This window comes from Xenopus laevis, chromosome 4S (assembly GCF_017654675.1).
Source record: "Xenopus laevis strain J_2021 chromosome 4S, Xenopus_laevis_v10.1, whole genome shotgun sequence".
In the NCBI taxonomy this organism is placed as follows: domain Eukaryota; kingdom Metazoa; phylum Chordata; class Amphibia; order Anura; family Pipidae; genus Xenopus; species Xenopus laevis.
Genome location: NC_054378.1, coordinates 54995850 through 55018255, shown reverse-complemented (window position 1 = coordinate 55018255; position 22406 = coordinate 54995850). Strand labels below are relative to the sequence as shown.

Below are 22406 nucleotides of genomic sequence, written 5' to 3'. Positions count from 1 at the left end.
GGGATGGAAATAACATTTATGTAAAAAGCTAATTTTGCACTTAAAAAAAAAAAAAAACTACAAAAAAAACAACCCAAATGAATTGCACTGTGTCAACATTCATTGCTTGTTATGTAATATGGTGGTACATGCAAAAATAATGATTCAATGCTTAGAAGAACCAGAAGGATGACAAATTTTATTTACATTTTTAAAAAAAACAAAACAGAAACCCATAGAACTAAGACTCAGTTAATGGTGAGGACATCACTCTGGATTTCATGACTGAGCTGGGTTTGGAGATCACTGAGTTTCTTTTTGAGGCCCGAGAGAGCAGAAAGAACAATAGTCTCCGGCTTAAGGGATCCGCAAGACTCCACGTTATAATAAAACCTGGTGGGGAGAGAAGGTATTACTGAAAACTGGCAATAACCAGAATGGATGAATATCTTTTTACTTTAATTTAGAGCAAAGACAACCTCATATTTACGGAGGATTATATATATATAGGAGAGACTTGTAGGGCACATGCACAGTATGTGTTTAGCACTTACATTAATAAAATGGCCAATCATGAACTACAATCAGACATAAGGACAACACACACCAGGATAGATTTACTAGTAACCTACTATCTGTATATATTCTATGCTTATTGATTACAGATACATAGGTGTCTTTAGTAATTGCAAGCTCATGGGGTCAGGGCCAAAAGCCATACAGGGCTGCATGAGTGGGACACTGCAGTTTGCATTCAGCAGAACTGACTCAATCCTCTTATTGCCAGTAAAAAAAAAAAACAAAAACCACACATTAAAGGGACATTAAAACAGACACTCATCACCTACAGGGTTTTAGTCATGTGCTCTGTGAAAGAAATATGCGGAGATAGCAAGGGCTAACATAAACGGACAGGTGTCATGGAGACCCCCATATGTAGTACACATGCTTGAACTCAAGATAAATACACAATGATGCTAAACTGGGGTTTTCCCAATTAAATATATTTAAATAGTTTGATGTACCATTGATACTCTGCATGTTGATATAAAGAAACCTTAAAATATTTTATTTAAGCAGGGTTATTTTGCAAAATTATGCTTTCAAAGAGCCCCAGTGAAACATCCAATCCAGCTTTGGCTTCATTTAGGAATCAAAAGATATTCCCTAGAAGTGTGGGCTACTTTATATAAATAGTGCAAGAGATTCTTATGTATTTACAAAGCTCCTGAATAGTAATAAAGCAGTGATAACCAGCAGCCAATTGGTCAAAATGGCGTACGTTCCATCTCAGGGTCGTGCGGCTCCACCATGTTTTTTCATTTTCCCAGGTATTGCTTATGCAACTATAATGTGCATGTGGGAAAATGATAAATTACAGCAGTGCGACCTCAGTATTTAATTGCTAGTAATGGGGAGATATCTAGAGGTTTTCATTTTGAAGACATAACAGAATAACAGGGATATGGGTCTGGCACAAATCAAAACAGTGGATTTAGGTTTATATGACTTTGTCATACAAATTTTGATCTTTGCTTTACCATGTTCTCAAATAGTACAGACCTTTCTGGTTTTCCAGTTGGATCATATGGAGCCTGAGCCTCTTCTTCATCAATTTCAGAGTATTCACTCTTTGGCCTGTAAATATATAGCGTATCATTTTATGCAAATTAACATATTAAAGGGGCAATATACATGTCGTCTTAACCTTACTACAGCAGAAGTACTGTCAGCAACAAAAAAGGGCTTGTGTTTTACTATTTTAACTATATAATGGAGCATGCTAGTGTGTTTTTTTTTTTTAGTTTTTGGGGTGGGGGAAATAAGATTTAAAAAAAAAAAAAAAAGTTTTTTTGGAATTTGTATATATTGTATAAGTACATTAAAGGAACAGTAACATCAACAAGTGAAAGTTTTTTAAAGTAATACAAATATAATGTACTGTTGCTTTGGTAAAACTGTTGTGTTTGCTTCAGAAACACTACTATTGTTTACTGTATATAAATAAGCTTCTGTGTAGCCATGGGGGTAGATATTCAAAGGAGAAAAGACTCAGGTTACACAGCAGATAAATAAAGCTCTGTAGAACATAATGTGATCTGTTATCCACTATTTAACCTGTGCTATATAGCCTTTTTTAACTTTCCGCCATTGCTACACAGCAGTTTGTTTATATGAACTATAGTAGTGTTTCTGAAGCAGGCAGATCAGTTTTACCAGGGCAGGGCAACTGCATGATATTTTCATTACTTGAAAACACTTTCATTTTTTGGTGTTCCTGTTCCTTTAAAGCCAGAAATGTGTGACTATAAAAAGATCCTTGGACACCCTTCACTTTGCAAAGCAGCAAAGAGAAAAGACCCGAGATCAATGTATGCTATAAAAATACAAAGTCTGACTTATGCCAGTAAGAAATAGATCACATGGTACTGTGGAATTAAGTTGGAGAGGATTTACTTTAGTTTGGAATTTTACTTATGTTTAAGAGGGTATTTATATGTCCTTGTGGCAGTCCCCATGGCCTTTTCTAAAAAAAAAAAAAAATGCTCTTACTTTAAATGTGATTCTATCTACAGGACCAGAATCCGAGCAAAAGACTCATGTAAAAGCAAGGACATGGCCATTGCATGGTTTGCATTTGCAACTCTGTAACCTAGAGGCTGGTTATTGAGCAAACAATCATGCAACAGAATTATTTGCTAGCTCTATGCTTTTGTTTCATGTTGATGCATGTGCGAAGTCAGTCCTGGCCGACATGTTGTGCAGTTGCTGCACCTCCAACCGCCATTTCCAGTGAAATTTGTTCACTTTACTTGAATGATTATCTGGACCTCCATGTGTTTTCAGTCAAGTCATATACAATCCACTGGACAGCACAGCAACTGGGCAGCCTATCAAACTCAATCAGTTTGAGCATAAGAAAATTTCGGTTGTAGCAAAAAAAAAAAAAAAAAAAAAATGGGTAAAGGATGTAAAATATATGAATTTGCAAAAAGCAGGTCTCTTTTGTATGTATTGATATGTATGATATTAAAGTAAACGGGATTTAAAAACAATTGTGAGAAGTTATCTATTAACCTCAGCAGAGGGACAGGGCATTCTATACCTACTCAAAAGCCGCTAAATATGACTAACTGCCAATTGCCACAACTCAAATGCATCTTCAATAATAATTCATGCCATCATTTTAAGTGCAATATATGTTGTGACTGCTCAGCCATGTGTAGGACATTCAGGGGCAGATTTACCAAAGGTCGAATTTCGAATTGATGTGAACTCAACTCAAAACTCGAACGGGAGGTTATTTATGAAAAAATTTGAACGTCTAAAATCCGATCAAATGGGAACAACCGGAAAATTCAATTCGTAACGAATACGAACGAAACTCGAATTGAATTTTTCCTCCAAAAAAGGCTATGAACATCTTCAAATGGGTCATCACACCTCTGCCATTGACTTGTAGATGAATTCGGCAGGTTTTAGATGGCAAATATTCAAATTAGAACTGGTTCCATGGTTGAGATGTGATGAATCTCACATTTGAAATTACATTGGAGTTGGTGCTTTTAAATTCTAATTTGTGAGTTTTGACAAAAAAAAATTCGAAATTTACCATTCGAACCTTAATAAATCTACCCCAGAGTCAGAAGGATTGCACAGTCAGGCTCCTTTGTGAAATACTAAAAAAAAACTTTCAGTATTACTACTTTCTCTAGAAATAACCACATACCATTCCTCAGGCTTAGGGTATACAGTGTGTCGCAGTGCATTATCTGGGTCATATTCAAATGCCACTCCTGCTGTTGGATTCCACTTGGCATGTTCTTTCCCAAAGCCCTTCTTCGCATATGCTCTGAGACGCAGCTCCTGACCTTTCCTAAGCTTCACAATCAGAATATCTGCAATACATTGATATTTGGTAAGTATAACCACACTAGGAAGGCACGTTTGGCCCATCCACAACTTGCTTTTAAAACTCACCATCTTGCTCCACATAGTCGTTGGGGTCATTGTCTCTGCTGCGTGAGGTCACCTGCAAGGAGTGGGAGAAAAAAAATAATTATCATGCCGTTTGGATATGGAACTGAATTAAAGGAAAAACTATATCCAAACAGCACGATAATGTGCATAATTAATCTGAGCAACATAAAAATAACGTGAAACTGACCGGTATAACACGGAGGTTGTTGGAGACAAGATCACGAGATGTCACATGGCGCGTCTGGTCTTCAGTGCATCTGACATCTAAAGTAAATTCCACAGAGCACTCTGGACAAAACTCATCACATGTACAATCCTGGTGAGAAGATTTTTGGAAAAGACCAAAGTGCACGGTCAGTGCAAGAAGCAATGCCACGTTTTATTAGAGGTAGCCTGGATAAATAGTCTGAATAACAAAGCCAAACTGGCTAATAAAATGTCAGTCATGGGATCAATTAAATGTAGAGGAGGAGATTCATTAGTAAAGGAATTGTTCGGTGTAAAGATAAAAACTGGGTTAATAGGCAGACTGTGCAAAACTAAAAATGTTTCTAATATAGTTATTTAGCCAAAAATGTCATGTATAAAGGCTGGATTAAGCAGATTATAACATAATAGCCAGAACACAACTTCCTGCTTTTCAGCTCTATAACTCTGAGTTAGTCAGCAACTTGAAGGGGGGCCACATGGTACATTTCTGTTCAGTGAGTTTGTAATTGATTCTTAGCATTCAGCTCAGATTCAAAAGCAACAGTTATAACCTAGAGCAGCTTTGTGAGGAGGGTCACCGACTCTGTAAACTACTTTAATTAGCTTGGATACTCTTGAATTAGCTGTTATAATTGATACAATAGTTGCAAATATTCTACAGATGCTGCTGAGAAATGTATCAAACGAATGTAATAGTTCAGAGATTGCAGAGCTGCCAGACTGAAAACACAAGTGAGGCACAAAATTAAACTATAAAACCTCAATATTAAAAAAAATGGTCAAAAATAAGGAAACAACTGATAATCTTTATTTCTAGTGTAGTATCTGAAAACACCTGAGCTGAAAAAGCACCTTCAGAAGATGAACAACTGCTTTAATGTAAAATATCCTGTACTGGTCTAAAATAGAAAAGCACTTACTCTAGAGTACTGCAGCTTATCAACTATATCATCACTGGTCAGAGGGATCAGTCCTAAAGAAAGAGAGGGACAAAACAGCAATAGACAATAACACACTTGTTCTTTATACTGTGCTAGTGCAACCGTTTATACAGCATAAGGCTGGCATACTCGGGTAGCATAGTGCTAGCAACAGGAGCCAAGCAAAACAAGTTAGATAACCTATTACATTTGAAACTGCATGAAGCCTGTACTTAACTAGCAATATTGTTCTGATTTTCTAAAGTGAATTTACAGTACTGGTTACTTACCGACTCTGTGAGCTATGAATTCGTCATGAAGGACAGATGAATTTGCATCGATCTGCACCCAGTCTATAGCTGCAAAATAAAATATGAACAAGAACAAATTATGTTATTTCAGTGTAAAGGGAACTAGGATGCATTACAAAGGGTTTTGAGGTTTAATGTAATATATGCAAGAAAAAACATACAGCCAAAACGCTATATAAATATAAATAGTTGATTTGGCTGAAAACTGCTCCAAAACCAGCCTATAACCATGTCAGTTCTAAATGGAGATGCAGTCAGCATGATGACTTTCTACTGGATATGCCTCCTGACATCAACATTACTTTACCACTTTAAAGGAGAATTTAATAAGAATGTACCAGTGTTCAAAAAAGTAGTGTTCAGGCTGATTTATTGAATATTTCTGAAAAAAACCCTAATCCCTCCCTTCTCTTCCACTTCCTGCTTCCTGAATTCCCAGGCTGTTCAGGGGAGCCGGCGGATGTAGGACAGGAACCAATCAGCAGCTAGCAGGACCTGATAGGGAACTGAAATGTGTATTTGCTTGTGTGAGTGCAGGGCTGTGATTGACTGTCCCCCTCCTACTGTGCTTCTGGCAGGGACCATTAGGACACGCCCACTCCTCATTTGAAACACAGACGGTGACCAGAGAACATTTAGCACCATGTAAAAGCAACACCATATATTAAAAAATATGTTTAACTTGGAATACGAGGTCTAGTAAAAAATATTATCGCACACTGGGAACCTCTAGTGGCCAAACAGAGGTACAACTATAACTTTTGAAAAATAATCCCAGAAACGTGCTGTAAGATAAAAGATATAAGTTTATTTCCCATATTAAAAGTCAAAAATCACCCCATTATGGCGCCTAACGCGTTTCATGCTTACCTAGCACTTAGTCATAGGCAATCTCTAACACATTAGTTGCTTCTGTTCCTTAAATAGCTCCTCTCAAAAGCCCTCCCCACAGTAAAACCAATCATAATTCAACACACATGTTGCTTCTAACTAGCCGGGTTATTGGCTCAGTTTGTCAGTTGTTCAATATCACATGATTTGTGTATTATATAATCCATATTACAAGCTATTGTAGAAAAACAGTATAAGTTATATAAAGCCATAAAAAGTCTTAAAATATTATGTATAACAAGTTACATCAAAGGTATAATTTAATCCAAGTGGCAACCTGGTTTGTAAATGAAATATCCAGTATACTTTACTTTATACCCTTTTGCGTAGTTTTGTCAGAAAATCTCCTCCTTTAGTACCTATTCTAATCAGTTCTTTCCCTTGTATGGACAAATATTTTAAATTGCTCTCATTACACTCTGCGAAGTGTCTAATGACATTGGTTTTGTTACTCATCTTAATATTTTTTTATTTGGTTGCTGTGTTCTCTCATTCGTTCTTTTAGTGATCTGGTAGTGCGCCCCACATAGTGTTTGCCACATCTAGTACAAGTGATGAGGTGAACAATCCCTTTACTACAGCAATTAATATATTGCTTAAATCTGTATGTACTTTTAGTTACTGTCAAACAAAATTCTTGTGACATCTTTATATAGTTGCATGTAACACAGCGGCTATGTCTGCATTTAAAACAGCCTCTAGATTTTAGAAAGTCACCTTGTTTTCTATGTTGTTTTTCTTTATATAGGCTTGGAGATAAAAGCTCACCCAGAGTATGTGCCCTCCGCACAACATGGCTCACCCCTGGGGCCAGTACATTACAGAAATCCTGATCCGCATACAGGATCGGCAAAAACCTATTAATCACTTTAACTATAGTTTTATACTGTCTGCTAAATCTTGTAATAAAAGATATCTTATTTCTCTCATATGGGTTTTGTTTCTTTTTCTTCGGATACAAAAGGGCATCCCTATCAGTGTTTTCTGCTTTTATGTATGCCTTGTGAATGGTCTCGCTGCTATATCCCTGTGTCTTCTGCAACCATTTTATATTCCCCTATGGTTGTACAGTTCCTTTGAAGACGTAGGAACTGACCAGTGGGGATTCCAGCTGACTCCTTGGATGGCAGGAATGTGCATGTAATAATGTGTTCCCACTGCAGGGTTTGCTGTAAATCGCAGTATTCCCCTTTTTCGATATACCTCTTCGTTTTTATATCTAAACGGAAATAGAATTTTTAGATATAAAACTAAGAGGTATATCGAAAAAGGTGAATACTACGATTTAAGGAACAGAAGCAACTAATATGTTAGAGATTGCCAATGACTAAGTGCTAGGTAAGCATGAAACGCGTTAGGCGCCATAATGGGGTAATTTTTGACTTTTAATATGTGAAATAAACTTATATCTTTTATCTTGAAGCACGTTTCTGGGATTATTTTTCAAAACACCATATATTACTCATAATTGCCTACAAAATTAGGTTGTTTCATTTATCCTATATGTCTCCTTTAATGCATTTGCACATGTGCTTGCATACCCAACACCTGACCATATAACAGTGGTTTTAATTATACATGTTAATCTCTTAAAACATAAAAAAAACACAGTGCACTTGTGGTTCAGGCAACCAATGCTTAAACACGGTATTGAACATGGTCATGACTGGCTGAACAACAAGTGTAGCATTCAGGTTGACATTCAACTGGAGAGTCAATTCATAAAGTTATGCCTCTCGCCAAAGTACTGGAAATCATGTGGCAGCATTATAATCTGAATTGCATTTGTTCCCATGCTCCACCATCATACATTAAATGCTAAACAAAAAGTGTAAAGGTCCTACGAGGCACAAACCCATTACTCCTAACCACAACTAACTCAACCTGACGACGACAATAGCTGCCTCCCAGAGTCCACCAACATATGGGTGATTATAGATGTTCTACAGCTTCCAGGGCAAATAATGGGCATCTTTAACTTCAATTTTAAGTTCACTATTTTGTGTGTGTTATTCTTATTGTTTTATTAAAAAAAATGAAATCTCCAGCACTTATCCTACTCAGTTGTGATGGCGCATATGAAAATGTAAACACCATCACCTCATTCTAATAGATCTTGGATTTCACCAAATACCCCGTCTTTTACGACTGCTCGTGTAATATATACTGGAAAATGAACCTAAAAGATCTTTATATAAATCAATATTTTATTGAATATGTATACAACCTTTAAAAAAACACGTATGAATCGTTGCAAAAGTGAAATCATTTATGTCTTTTTGCTGGAATTCTAATAAAAAGAACTAATTTGAAAAAAAAAAAATTGAAAAGGTAAAAAGCAGGAACAGAAATTCAGGAATAGCATTTAAAAAAAAAACAACAATAAAAAAACAGATTTCTCATGATTAAAGCAATAGGAAAAGTATGTAGCACAAGCTTATTCAATGAACTCCTGTTGAACAAGGTGTTATACTGCCATTTCAACTTTTCTTATGCAGGACAAGAGAACATACCTATAGTAGGAACTTCTGCTATGAACACTCTACGGATTGAGTTGGCGATTCTGAAACAGAGTAAAGCATTCAGCATTAGATATTTTACTGTTCATTATTTTACAGCAAAAATACCTTCCCAACTTTCCTATGAAAGAAAGCCACCATCCCCCAGTTATCATGCAATAGCTCCTGTATATTTTTAACACTGAAATACACATTTCCTTGCAATGGATTCATTTAAAAAAAAAAAAAAAATCAAGTACAGCCAGATTAATACCCTACATGGAAAACAGGTTTCCTTTACTTTTAAGTTTTACCCCTTGATGGCTCAATCTTCATTTCAACAAAGGTTAAACTTTAGATTATAAAGGAGGAAGGGCTTCCGTACAAACAAGTGGGCAGAGGGACTATAGAGAGAAACATGGAGAGTGATGGAGTATTTGAGGGAGAGTGTGTATGTGAATGAGAGAGTTAGTGTGTATATATATATATATATATATATAATACACAAAAGCCAATAATATCTTGTAAATTATATCCTTATAAACGGTGAGTACTGATGTCATCAGTTATAAACGGTGAGTACTGATGTCATCAGTTATAAACGGTGAGTACTGATGTCATCAGTTATAAACGGTGAGTTCTGATGTCATTTCTGTCACATGACTCACTGAAACTTGTGTATTATAATAAATAAAAGACCCCCTGTTGCAAAATATGAGGATATTAGAAGTTACCTCAGAGTTCCCTGACCTGGTCTTCGGCCTAGTGTATTTATATGGCCATGAAACTCCTCGGTAACTTAAACTATCCGTATAATTAAAGGGATACTGTCATGGGAAAATTTTTTTTTCAAAATGAATCAGTTAATAGTGCTGCTCCAGCAGAATTCTGCACTGAAATCCATTTCTCAAAAGAGCAAACAGATCTTTTTATATTCAATTTTGAAATCTGACATGGGGCTAGACATTTTGTCAATTTCCCAGCTGCCCCTGGTCATGTGACTTGTGCCTGCACTTTAGGAGAGAAATGCTTTCTGGCAGGCTGCTGTTTTTCCTTCTCAATGTAACTGAATGTGTCTCAGTGAGACATGGGTTTTTACTATTGAGTGTTGTTCTTAGATCTACCAGGCAGCTGTTATCTTGTGTTAGGGAGCGGTTATCTGGTTACCTTCCCGTTGTTCTTTTGTTTGGCTGCTGGGGGGGGGAGAAAGGGAGAGGGTGATATCACTCCAACTTGCAGTACAGCAGTAAAGAGTGATTGAAGTTTATCAGAGCACAAGTCACATGACTTGGGGCAGCTGGGAAATTGACAATATGTCTAGCCCCGTGTCAGATTTCAAAATTGAATATAAAAAAATCTGTTTGCTCTTTTGAGAAATTGATTTCAGTGCAGAATTCTGCTGGAGCAACATTATTAACGGATTCATTTTGAAAATATAATTTTTTTCCATGACAGTATCCCTTTAACAAGAGGGAGTAGTTCTGATGCAGCATGGATGTGGAAGTTTTATACAATTCAATGTCTGTGATCTCAGGGCTAAGAAACACATCACTGTGGACATAGGAGTCCCAGAAAAGAGTTGAACCTAAAGAGAGACTAATGGGAAATACTTGATACACTATAGGGCTCTAGTTGTCCTTTTAAAAAGACGTGGGTACAACAAAGGGCCTAGGAAAGCAGCGGTTCCCAGAATGAAGTATAACACCACAGGGTGATCTGCTCACACTAATACTTTAGAATAAGCAAGAAAGAGAACATTGACACCAAGTAGATGCAGCACACAATGGCCTAGGAAATATGTACCACTTGGATTGAGGAGACAAGGAGGCTGGAGCAGTGAGCATCAACACACAGCACAAATCGTTTTCTAAAACAAAACCGAGAAACCCCGCAAGTCTCCCATAATGCTCAGAGGTCTCTTACGCCAAATCCGTGTTTTCCACGATAAATTTGACATTCTCGTCCGTGAGTTCTGTGAGACGCACAGTAGGCTGGTTTGCGTACGGCATCCTCTCGATATCTCACAGCTTCTCAGACAGCGGAAACCGGAAGTGGGGAGCAAAGAGGGTAAGCGCGTACAGATAGAGGCTGCCTATCGCGGCCGACAAACCATAGAGTATGGGTTTTTTAAAATAATCTCTAATGCTCAGGATGAATCGTTGACGTTCACTAAGAGAAACGCTGAAGGGTATTGGAGGCAGGTGGCTGGTACATTGGAATAGGTTTATTCGCAAAGTCTTATTCCCGATGTTTAGTCAGTCACGCATTGGTCTACGGTAGTAGCCGACATATTTGTGATGATAGTAAAGAAGAGCTCACAATTGATACAAAACAATCATGTTGTAATTATGTTTTCTCACCTACTAAACCTACGAGAATGTCTCCTTCTGGTAATGACTCAGGAAGAAATATGTTCCACACAGACGAGTTCAATATTTGCTGTAAAAAAAGCTTTTAAACTGAAATCCAGGTCACACTTAAACTGGCCATAGAGATGTAAAGCTTTTTTAAAAGATCCAATCGTTATCGTGAGACCACAATTATCTCGAAAAGATCGTACGATTTGTCCATCAACTAAAAAGACAATTTCAAGCGATATTGCCAGGAAAACTGAGGGGAGCTGCCTGCTTGGCCCAGCAAACATAGATAGATTGCACCGGGATTGATGAAAATGTTTAAACCTGGCTGATCGGTTTTCTGACAGATGTCAGTTGAAAAATCGTAAGATGTACCATCGTTCGAATCCCACTAACTTCACGATAATTAGATGGATTGGTCGGATTTCACTAAAATCGGTCGTTCACCAAAGAAAAATCTTTGCGTCTATGGGGACCTTAATACACATTTCGAATAACTATAAGAGACAGCAAAATGGCACTAAGTAGCTACAGCACACAGTCATGTTCCCTCTAATTCCTTCTCGACTATGCACAAAAATAAGATTGTGCGCACATTTCTAACCTGTGTGTTGTTCTCAGGTCAAAATTAATACAAAATTGTGTGCTTTAACTGGCCTCAATGTGTGTGTGCATGAAGGTACACCTTACAGGGAACATTGCACACAGTGGTAAATAAGCGCCACTGGGATTCTGGATCCTGATCCCGTGATATAGGTGGAGGTTCCTGGCCTATAGAGCTTACAATCTATGTGATTAGGTAACTAAGAGTTCTGAAGGAGGAGGGAAGTAAGAGCTGCTGTTCACAATGGTTGGAGCATAAGACAAAATCAGATCTTGTGAGCAGGACCCTTTCATTTTTAGCTCTGTAACCCATGTTAAATTATTTTAAAATACATTTCTTATGAATAAAAATAAATAAATAGTGGTAAAATGGCGGGACTTAATGGTCGCTCCCCCAGAGGTCAGTGGCCGGGCTTAATGGTCACTCCCCCGGGGTTCGAAGGCTGGGCTTCATATCGCTCCCCTGGGACTCGGCAGCCAGGCCGAGTTGCGGCACGGGGCAGTCTGACCGACTGGAGACGGAGCGTTTGTTGGTTCTATGGTGTTGGCTTTTATGTTGGCTTTTGCTAAGGTGAATGCCCAGAACTTTTTGATTTTGTGGATATTTGTGGGATACCACCATTAAGCTCTAGAATGTTCGCCTAAGGTCATTTGGGCAATATACTGCTCAGCATATAAATTGGTGTAGAGAACCATATACTCACAAATAAATGGAAGAAATCAAGAGGGTCGAAGATAGACGTATCGCCCTTAACTCCAGTAAAATGGGGGATTTGGGGGGCAGAGTTACCAGGAGGCTCCCAAGCAGGCTCTCTGCCAACTGCAGCAGACTCCTCTGACACTGCTTCCGCCTCCTCCTTCACCTCGTCTACCTCCAAGGTAACTGTTGGGGCACTCAGAGTGCTACTGCTACCACTACCTTCTGACGCATTGGTAGATGAGTCAGATTATAGGTCGCTCGGCACATAGTCTGAATCTGAATCACTAAATTCCGTCAAGCTAGAGGACTCTGTGGCCTTGCAAAGCCTTTTGGCCATACCACACCCCCTCCCCCAAGAAAGAAAAAACAAAAAACAATACAGCCCAATCGCAGAATATAGTATAGGGTGTATGGCTTGTGTGGGTCTGTGTGTACTGGTGTGAAAACCTGTTCCAGGCAGTCAGCCGGTATCGTCTCCCAAAAATGCAAGTAGGCAGCAGGAGGGCTCCAAGATGCAGAGGGTGCAGCATGGAGTGAAGGAGCCTGTTTTTGCTTGTGTGACTACAGGGCTGTGATTGGCTATCCCCATCTTACTGTGCTTTTGGCAGGGACCGTTAGGACACACCCACTCCTCATTTGAAACTCAGACAGGGACCAGAGAACATCTATGGGGAGCTTCAATAAAGGAGCTATTTTTGAAGACAATATTCATTTACAGCCAAAAGTAAAACCAGCACAATATAGTATTCCTATATTGCCTACAATAGTAGTTAGTTTTCATTTATGCTATATGTCTCCTTTAACTCAATCTCACATGCAGCTCTGTCAACAGGAAAAACTGATTTGCAGGTCCTTTTCTTGCACATATGTTTTAAGGAATCATAGTAACATATTTCTCATGTGAGAATGTAAACATTTAAACCCATCTGAAGATATTTCAGAAAATAGATAAAGTAGAGAATCCTTGTTCCAGTTTGCTAAATAAATCAGATGGCCTTTATAATCAGAGACATCTGTAAAAACTCAAGGTAGAAAGGCTACAATGACAGAAATAGAAAAACATGAAGGAACCCACAAACCTAAAACTGTTTTAATTCAGTAGCATGTAAGTATGAAGCGTGTTAAACCTATAAGTTCCTTCTTGTTTTGAATGCTCTAATATTGCAGCAGGGCGGTATTTATAAGTAGACAATTAGAACATTTGTCCAAAGCTCACCATCAACCCTTTAAAATACAAGTATGAATCTCCACTACATAAGCATATTCCAAATTTGTTGAGGAGGAACTGTGCAATGGGGGGCCTTTTGGGACCTTTGGTTGTGGCGCACCTGCGGCTTAAAGGAACAGTAACACCAAAAAATTAAAGTGTTTTCAAGTAAGGAAATATGATATACTGTTGTGTTGCACTGGTACAACTGGTGTGCTTGTTTCAGAAATTCTACTATAGTCTATGTAGCCATGGGGCAGCCATTCAAAGCTTAAAAAGGAAAAAAGGCGAAGGATAGTGCAGGGCAACAGTACATTATATTGTCTTTCCATCAAGACATTTTCATTGTTTTGTGTTACTGTTCCTTTAAAGCAGACCCTATGGGGCTTAAATAACGAGAAGCTGAATTGACTGGGGGTGCTAATATGTTAGGCAATCTTCATTGAATTTAGTTGCTACATTCGTTCCCTGGACTGCTGAGAACCGGCTGGTGAAGTCCTAAAGCAGTGTCCCACTGCTGTCTTATCTGCAGTTCCCAGGCACCAGCTGGTAAACTTGTGCATGTGCACTACATAAAGATTTTTTTAAGTATAATTTTTTTCAGTATACTGCTCATACTCAAGTCTAAAGTCTGTGCTTTGAGTAAGATAGCGGTGTTGTGCTTTGTTCTCATTTACAACCCCAGGAGAGAACTAATGGGCATGCCCCTTAGTGCTCATTTGACAGCACTTGAACCCGGACCTAGGGCAGCATCAATTAAGGGGTGGCATGCAGCCCAGACGCACAAGCAATTTTCTTGCCTGAGCACTAGTGCTGAACGGCATCAAGCTGACAGGATGTGCATGTGCGCTATCTTTTGAGAAGAAGTGGGCGACGGAGGACTCCAGCCTCCAGGTGCCCTTAGGGCAAATCCGGCCCTGCTTGCACCCCCCATCAAGATGCAGCCCAGCACTGTCCTTACCTCCTGCGTTTGGTCCGATGCAGACCAGTGTTAATTCAAAGCACATTTGTGCTCCAAGGCCTGCAGCAATTTGCACAATGCCCTACATAGTGGGCAAAGAGCAGAAGAAAAAAGAAAAGGTAAATTTCAGCCTATTTTTACACTTTGATCACTACACTGGGTGTGGTACATGAATCCTACAGACTTTTCCTCTGTCTCTTCTAGGTGTGCATTTTTCTTGTTTGCTGTGTAAGTTAGTTTGGAAATACAGATTAATTCAAATGTATAAGGTACATCTATAAAAGATGTAATTTCTAAATCTAAACATTCACTGAACAAGTTAAAATAAATCTTGCACCACTCACATCTACTGAATGAACCAGTCACTGTCAGGGGATCAGTCAATGTACAAATAACTTTATTACACACAGTAAAGTGCATATTCCTTACACAACCAGCTTATAAAGATGGAGATATGAAGTTCAAAGATGTCAAGCTTTGGTTACACACTTATTCACCGGCGCTGGTTCAGTCCTGTTAAATTCTTTAACTAGAAGACAAAAGATACAAAATATCAAATATATCAAAAATAGCAAACATTCCATATTGTATTTTTATATTGCTCTGTATCTATAAAAGCAACAAGTTAATTGACATAATAAAAGTGAATAAGACCAAATATTCTAAAGGCTAGGGCTCACAGGCTGAAGGCTCTGCTGCTCTAAGCCTTGCATATTTTTGTGGCTGAAAGAAGTCGATCTTCTCCATGTGCCCACATGGAGTGGAGGTAGGCATGAAGATGCCTGCTTTTGCGTATTTCCGCTGACCTTCGCTTCTGCTGCACTGCGGTTGAATGCACACAGAAGGATATAATTGAAATCAAAGGAGCGGTGTGCTTCTCCCAGTGTGCAAAAATATGGAGGTTGAGAGGAGCTGAGCCTTCAGCCCGTGTGCCCATTGCCTAAAAGCATAGAGGATGGAATAGATGCCCTTGCTATAGCAAATACAAACAACTGACTTCAAATCAATACTGAGCCATTGCTTTCCTCTATTTCAGCAACAAGAACACTGCAATTTGCATATCACTAGATCATAGATTGTTAGAAACCCAATAATTAAAACGTACATTGCTCACAAAATCTAGAACTATTATTAATGGGGTTGTTTACCTTCCAAACACTTTTTTCAGTTCGGTTGTTTTCAGACAGTTCACCAGAAATAAAGACTTTTTCCAATTACTTTCTATATTCTATTTGTGAATGTTTTTCTAATATTGAAGTTTAAAGTTTATTTTTTTACCTTCTCAATCAGCTCTGAGGGTGGGGGTCGTCAACTCTTCTAACTGTTCTAAATTGATACATTTAGTTGATATATGCTGCTGAAAAATGTATCAACTAAATGTTGCAAAATAACAGTTCAGAGTCTGCACCTGGATCACTGAGCTGCCAGACTGAAAAACCAGAGACATTCAACTAACTTAGATTTTGGAAAAACAGTAAAAAAAAATAAATGGAAAGTTGTCAAAAAAATTTTTATTTCTGGGAAGTAATCTGAAAACAACTGAACTGAAAAAAGTGAACAACCCCTTTAAAGGAAAACAATACCCTCAATTAATGTGGGCCTCTATAAAAAAATATATTGCATAAACAGTTCATATCTAAAACCCTGCTCCATGTAAATAAACCATCTTAATAATAGACTTTTTAGTAGTATGTGCCATTGGGTAATCCTAAAATTGCCAAAACAAACCATACATGTTAGGTCACATGAGCCAATTAACTGGCAGAATTCTGTTTCCTGTTAAAGTTAGAGCTGCAGTATTTCTGGTCAGGTGATCTCTGAGGCAGCACAGAGAATATCATAAAATGGGGGCTCAAGGGAAAAGATGTAAAAGGGCAATATTTACTTAATTATATATTCCAGTTTGGGAAGATTCCTTAATATGCCACTTAATATGATGTAATCTGTTGCTTAAGTATTAATTTTGGGGGTATAGTTTTCCTTCAACTTCTTATGCATTGGGAGAGATAATCTCGCAAATTGAGGGGTGGATGCAAAAAATTTGACAAAAGGAAAAAAGACTGATAAAGAAATGTACAAATGTTTCCTTGGGTGCAAAAACTGGAGGCAGCATTTGTAAATAGTAAACATAACCACTGTACTTTCAGTGGTTAAAATAAACAATACTTACCGTAACAGCAGCTCCCATCAGACCCTGTATCACAGCTTCTCCAGTAGATGCCACCTAAACACAGACATATTTAAAAAGACCAACAAAGAGGAAGTTACTGCTTTCCTTACACCGGAGAAAATAAACCATATTGTTATCATTTAAGCTCACTGGTGGCCCTTGGGAGCAAATATTCATTGGGTCTAAGACATATATTTAAAGGGGTTGATCACCTTTAAATTAATTTTTAGTAGGATGTAGATAGTGATATTCTGAGACAATTTGCAATTAGTTTTCATTTTTTATTATCTATGTCTTTTTAGTTATTTAGCTATTTACTCAGCAGCTCTCCACTTTGCAATTTCAGCAATCTGGTTGCTAGGGACCAAATTACCCTAGCAATAATGCATTGATTTAATTAGAGACTGGAATATGAATAGGAGAGTGACTGAATAGACATATGAGTAATAAAAAGTAGTAATAACAATACATTTATAGCCTTACAGAGCATTTTTTTAGATGGGGTCAGTGACCCCCATTTGAAAGCTGAAAAGAATAATTAAAAAACTACTACTAGTGAAGACCAATTGAAAAGTTGCTTAGAATTAGCCATTCTATAACACACTAAAAGTTAACTTAAAGGCCAACCCCCCTTTAATAACCCCTGATGGAGAACATATGTGGTCAAAATACCCATATCTTGCTTGTCATCACTCCCTTCCAGAGAGAGAGAGAGAGAGAGAGAGAGAGAGAGAGAGAGAGAGAGAGAGATATACAAACAAGGGAAAGTTGTGCTCACCACTATTTTTAAAACCATTAGGCGGGGGTGCAATGAGGCTGTGACCACAAAATACATATAGTCAAATACAAGAGTCCTCTGCACTCAACCCATTATCAATATATTTAAGACAGAGACATTTTGTGCATACTGCTACTGAAAAATGCCTTACCCTTTAAACAAAACAGGGATTGTTTGTCCATATATTGCAATATATTTAAGCTGGCCAACTACGTCAAAGTCATCCCATATCTGGCCAGTCCTACGCTCAATTTTATCTGATTCATTAAGAACTCTATTGCTTCATTATACATTTTACAAAGGGACTAGGTTTTACCTGCAACATACTTGGCTGCCCAAGTTCTTAATGAATCAGATAAAATTAAGCATAGGACTGGCCAGATATGGGATGACTTTGACGTAGTTGGCCAGCTTAAATATATTGCAATATATGGACAAACAATCCCTGTTTTGTTTAAAGGGTAAGGCATTTTTTAGTAGCAGTATGCCAAAATGTCGCTGTCTTAAATATATTGATAATGGGTTGAGTGCAGAGGACTCTTGTATTTGACTATATATATATATATATATATATATATATATATATATATATATATATATATATAAAAATGTTCTGTTCATGGCAGACCTGGTGTTGACGGGCGAGCACCATTTAGAAATGCTTAAGCAAGCATTTATGAATACTCTTCTACCTAGCACACTCCACAGGCAAGTTCTTCTACAGCGCAGTAGTAATGCATGTGCTAGCCTGATACTCAAGGATCAGACCAGAACAGGCTGAAGCTTGCGCATCTACATAAGTTTCAGGTTGGCTGCAGATCACTGTGAATCAGCTGCAGTATACAGTAGCTTTTAGCTGCACTCTACAGCTGGTCTCCCTGTCCCTCTGCCAATTGTTGCTTGGATATTGCTGTCCCACTACCACCTCCTCTGATACCTTTCTCTAAATTTACCATAAAGGAGAGGTCAAGCATTAAGATAGGTACATTCTTTCCCAACCCCTGAACATGAAGGGGTGGGTTAGTATGAGGATGAAAGCCAAGAAACTCCCAGACTGCTCATTAATTATCTGTAGGGGAAGCTGTGATAGGGGAATCGCTGGAGCAAAACAAAAATACAGCATGTACCATTGGCTCAAACATCTATGGGATGAAACAAAACTGATCAGAGTTTTATGAATAGACACTTTCTAACCAAAACCACATCAAGATTTTGCTGTAGAAAAAGTTTTATTTACAAAGGCAATAGTTTGTTATCTATTAAGGCAATCCCCTTTTTGAGGAATTGGCTGCTCTAAATTCAAGGATACACTAGCGTATTGTCTGCTTCTCTCTGCCTGATGAATATTAATGGGGCAGATGCACTGAAATCAGCAGCTGCATTAAAAAAAAAAACAGTTTCCATCTGTGAGTGTGAGTGGAGTATAGAGTTGCTATGTTCACTGGAACAGAAACATCAGGATTTGATTTGAGTAGCTATATTTCGGAGGTAGCGCCCTGTATTGACAATGCTACTTCAGAATTTCAAGTTTTCCCAATCACACACATCCCAATTTAGCACCCCTTTTGGAGTTTTTTCTTTTGCAAACCCTGCTTGTTCAGGCAGAATTTTATTTAGCACTGGAGAGTGGCGTAAATAGGCAAAGGCAGGTCTAGGTGCAGGATGCCCACCCTCCGTTTGTTATACCACTGGCACTGGAAACTGCAAACTCCATTGTTATACTGGATCAAAGCCGCTTTAAATGGGTGGTTCACCTTTAAAGGGGACCTGTCACCCTAAGAAATAATTTCAAATTCTTTTCTATCATGTTAGTTGAGCGAAATAAACTTTACTTACACTGTATTTATTATTTAAATTTTGTTTCCTTCTGTTTTGGAATTACACAATCACAGCAAGCAGGCGGCTGCCATTTTGTGGACACGGTTATGAAGGGAAATTGTGTATCACCCCAAAATCGTGTGTATGCACCAGAATGAGGGACCTAATGTCCATGTGCAGTGCCCTACACAATTATAGAGCCTGAGGAGGGAAGAGGGAATGTGAGGAGAGCAGTGACATGTAGGAAGTGCTGAATGGAAAGTGAAAGTAATTGATTGCCCCTCCTCTATGCCACGGGCATAGAGGCGGGGCAGGTAATATTTGATTGACAGTTTAGATATTTAAACACCTTTATAACAGCTATGGATGTTTTAATGGAAAAATTTTTTGGGGTTCCATAATTAATTTGGAAAGGACTTCCATTATGCAGTTTTTTATGTGTAGGTGACAGGTCCACTTTAAGGTAACTTTTATTATGTTATAGAACTGGCAATTCTAAGAAACTTTTCAATTGGTTTTCATTATTTATTTTTTATAGTTTTATAGTTATTTGTCTTTTTCTTTTGATTCTTTCCAGCTTTCAAATGGGCGTCGCTGTTCCCTTCTAAAAAACAAATGCTCTGTAAGGCTACAAATGTATTGTTAATGCTACTTTTTATTACTGATCCTTCTATTCAGACCCTCTCCTATTCATATTCCAGTCTCTTGTTCAAATCAATGCATGGTTGCTAGGGTAATTTGGGCCCTAGTTACCAGATTGCTTAACATGCAAATTGAAGAGCTGCTGAATAAAAAACTAAATAACTTTCAATAATAAAAAATGAAAACCCATTGAAAATTATCAGAATATCACTCTCTACATCATACTAAAATTTATCTCAAAGGTGAACAACCCCTTTAATGATGTATAACTACAGTGATAAATGCTACTGTGCTTGTACAACTTCACTTATATTGGACTCCAGGGCTGCCATCAGGGGACACGAGGGACAGTTTCCCCGGCTGTATTAAAGTTTAAAGGGGGACCATGCAGAGCCGGGCCAACCCGGCCAGGCGCCCTAGGCAACCTGGCCGGCCACGGCGCCGGCTTAGTGTGTGCTGAATTGCGCATGCGCGAAAGTACACGCCAGCGCGAAACTACGCACCAGCGCGCATGCGCTTTAAACGCAAATTACCAGCGGCAGCCAGGAAGACACAGGACCGGACATGGGGTAGGCAGGTACGTGCCTGGCGCCCCCTTAGCTTTGCGCCCTAGGCACGTGCCTACTCTGCCTACCCCTAGTTCCGGCCCTGGGACCAGGTTGTGCTGCACTTTCCAGGTTAGCCAGGCGAGAGCATGCAGGACGTACAGAAGATCTGAAGCCGCAAACGGAGCCAAAGATGTGAAGCCACGAAAGAAGATTCCACACAAACCTAAGGTAAGTTCTAGTGAACACCAATGTTTTTTTTCCCTATTAAACCCCTGGCCACCAATGTTGTCTTTTAATCGTCTATGGGCCCTGACCACCAAAGTTTTTTTAACTTGTAAGTGAGGCCCTGGCCACTAATGTTTTTTTCTCAACTTGTAGTGGGGCCCTGACCACTAATAAAGTTTTTTCTTTACTATTATGGGGGCCCCTGATCACCAATGGGGGGCTGGCCACCAATTAGTTTTATGACTTGTAAGGTGGGTGGGTGGTGGGGCTGGCCACCAGTTAAGTTTTTTTTTAACTCTTATGGGGGCCCCTGACGACCAACTGTTTTTTATTAGCATTTTAGGGGAGACCCTGGCCACCAATGGGTTTTTAGCGTTCATGTTTTAGCGCCCATGTTTGTGTGGCCTTTATACTGTGGTGTGGGCATCTAAGGGGTCTGTGGTGGTGGGCGGGGGCCAGGCCCCAGAAAATTGTTGTACAGGGCCCCCATGATTTCTGATTTTTATACTCTTAAACAGGTAAGCAACACTTTGGTCTTTCAAGTTTTTTTCCTAAATATTATCCTAACTGGCATTCAATCTGAGCCTTACTCTCACTGGTGCGGTAATGCGTTTAACAACAATTAGCTGAGTCTTAACCTGTTTCATTGAGTTTCCCATTGTCATGGCCTCAGAAATGCGGTTTTCAAGGAATTTCCATGTGTCTTCAAAGTCTGGAGAAGAATCCTGCAACATTACTAGCTCAGTTGAGTTATATATACCAGTCAGCACTGCTCTACTTGTATACCAGCTAACCTGTACACAAGAAACAAATATATCAAATTATTAAGAATACAAAAAAAGAAAGTGTTTCGATTAAATATATTTTAAGAACTTAGGATCTGACTGACAAGGACAGATGATCAAGACTACATATTTTCCCTTATTTTCCTGGATAAGGGATCCCATACCTGTAGAATTAATGGGCTACAATACTGTAGTAATGCAATCAAAGTGGAAATCCAGGTGACTTTTTTGTGCCCAACAAATGAAAATGTACTTCTAAACAACCTTCCAATATACATGAATTTTCAGTGGTTGTAGAATTATTTGTAAAAGGCATTGCTGTTTAAAGCAGTGTTTGTTTATCCTTTTCTGTCCTCTGGTTCTCACTCCTGAAATAAATCTGAATCAGACAGGAGAATACAATAAGCCAGGCAAATACAGGGAGTCCTCGAGTTACAAACCTCCAACTTAGTAACAACTAGGGTTGCCACCTGGCCGATATTTTACCGGCCTGGACGGAAAAAATTATGGTTGATCCAATTTTATTAATAGGAAAAAAAGATAAATCTATAGGAAGGCCAGTATTTTTTTCTGGAAAAGTTGGCAACCCTAGTAACAACTCACACTTATAAACAGAGGATATTACAGTAACATACTGAGGTTTGCTTGGCCTTTATTAGCATTTAGTTTTAATAAACCACTTGCCCCAATCTCTGGCATGTGTACTGCAGCGCATATAAAGGTACAAATAAATATTTACAGAAAGGTAAACTAAATCTAAGTTACATTTAATAAGTAAAGGTATATGTTCCAACTTGCACACAAATTAAAACTTAACAAACC

General features: G+C 38.5%; 2 protein-coding genes across 4 annotated transcripts in view; both read right to left on the bottom strand.

Moving 5' to 3' along the window:
• Positions 1-151: 151 nt before the first annotated feature.
• On the bottom strand, positions 152-10847 carry polr2c.S (polymerase (RNA) II (DNA directed) polypeptide C, 33kDa S homeolog). The gene is given in 9 exon segments (NM_001091529.2): positions 152-372; positions 1543-1617; positions 3710-3878; positions 3961-4012; positions 4148-4276; positions 5091-5143; positions 5381-5449; positions 8806-8855; positions 10714-10847. Coding segments are annotated over 9 exon segments (828 nt in total). The 5' UTR covers positions 10800-10847; the 3' UTR covers positions 152-227.
• Positions 10848-14998: 4151 nt separating this feature from the next.
• The window catches only part of coq9.S (coenzyme Q9 S homeolog), a 19581-nt gene continuing 12173 nt past the window's right edge, over positions 14999-22406 (bottom strand). For all 3 annotated transcript variants that reach the window (XM_018259703.2, NM_001095315.1, XM_018259704.2), the window contains 3 exon segments: positions 21438-21593; positions 16789-16842; positions 14999-15147 (listed from right to left, as the gene is read on the bottom strand). In XM_018259703.2, the coding sequence (XP_018115192.1) occupies positions 15112-15147; positions 16789-16842; positions 21438-21593 (246 nt within the window). In that variant the 3' untranslated portion in view covers positions 14999-15111.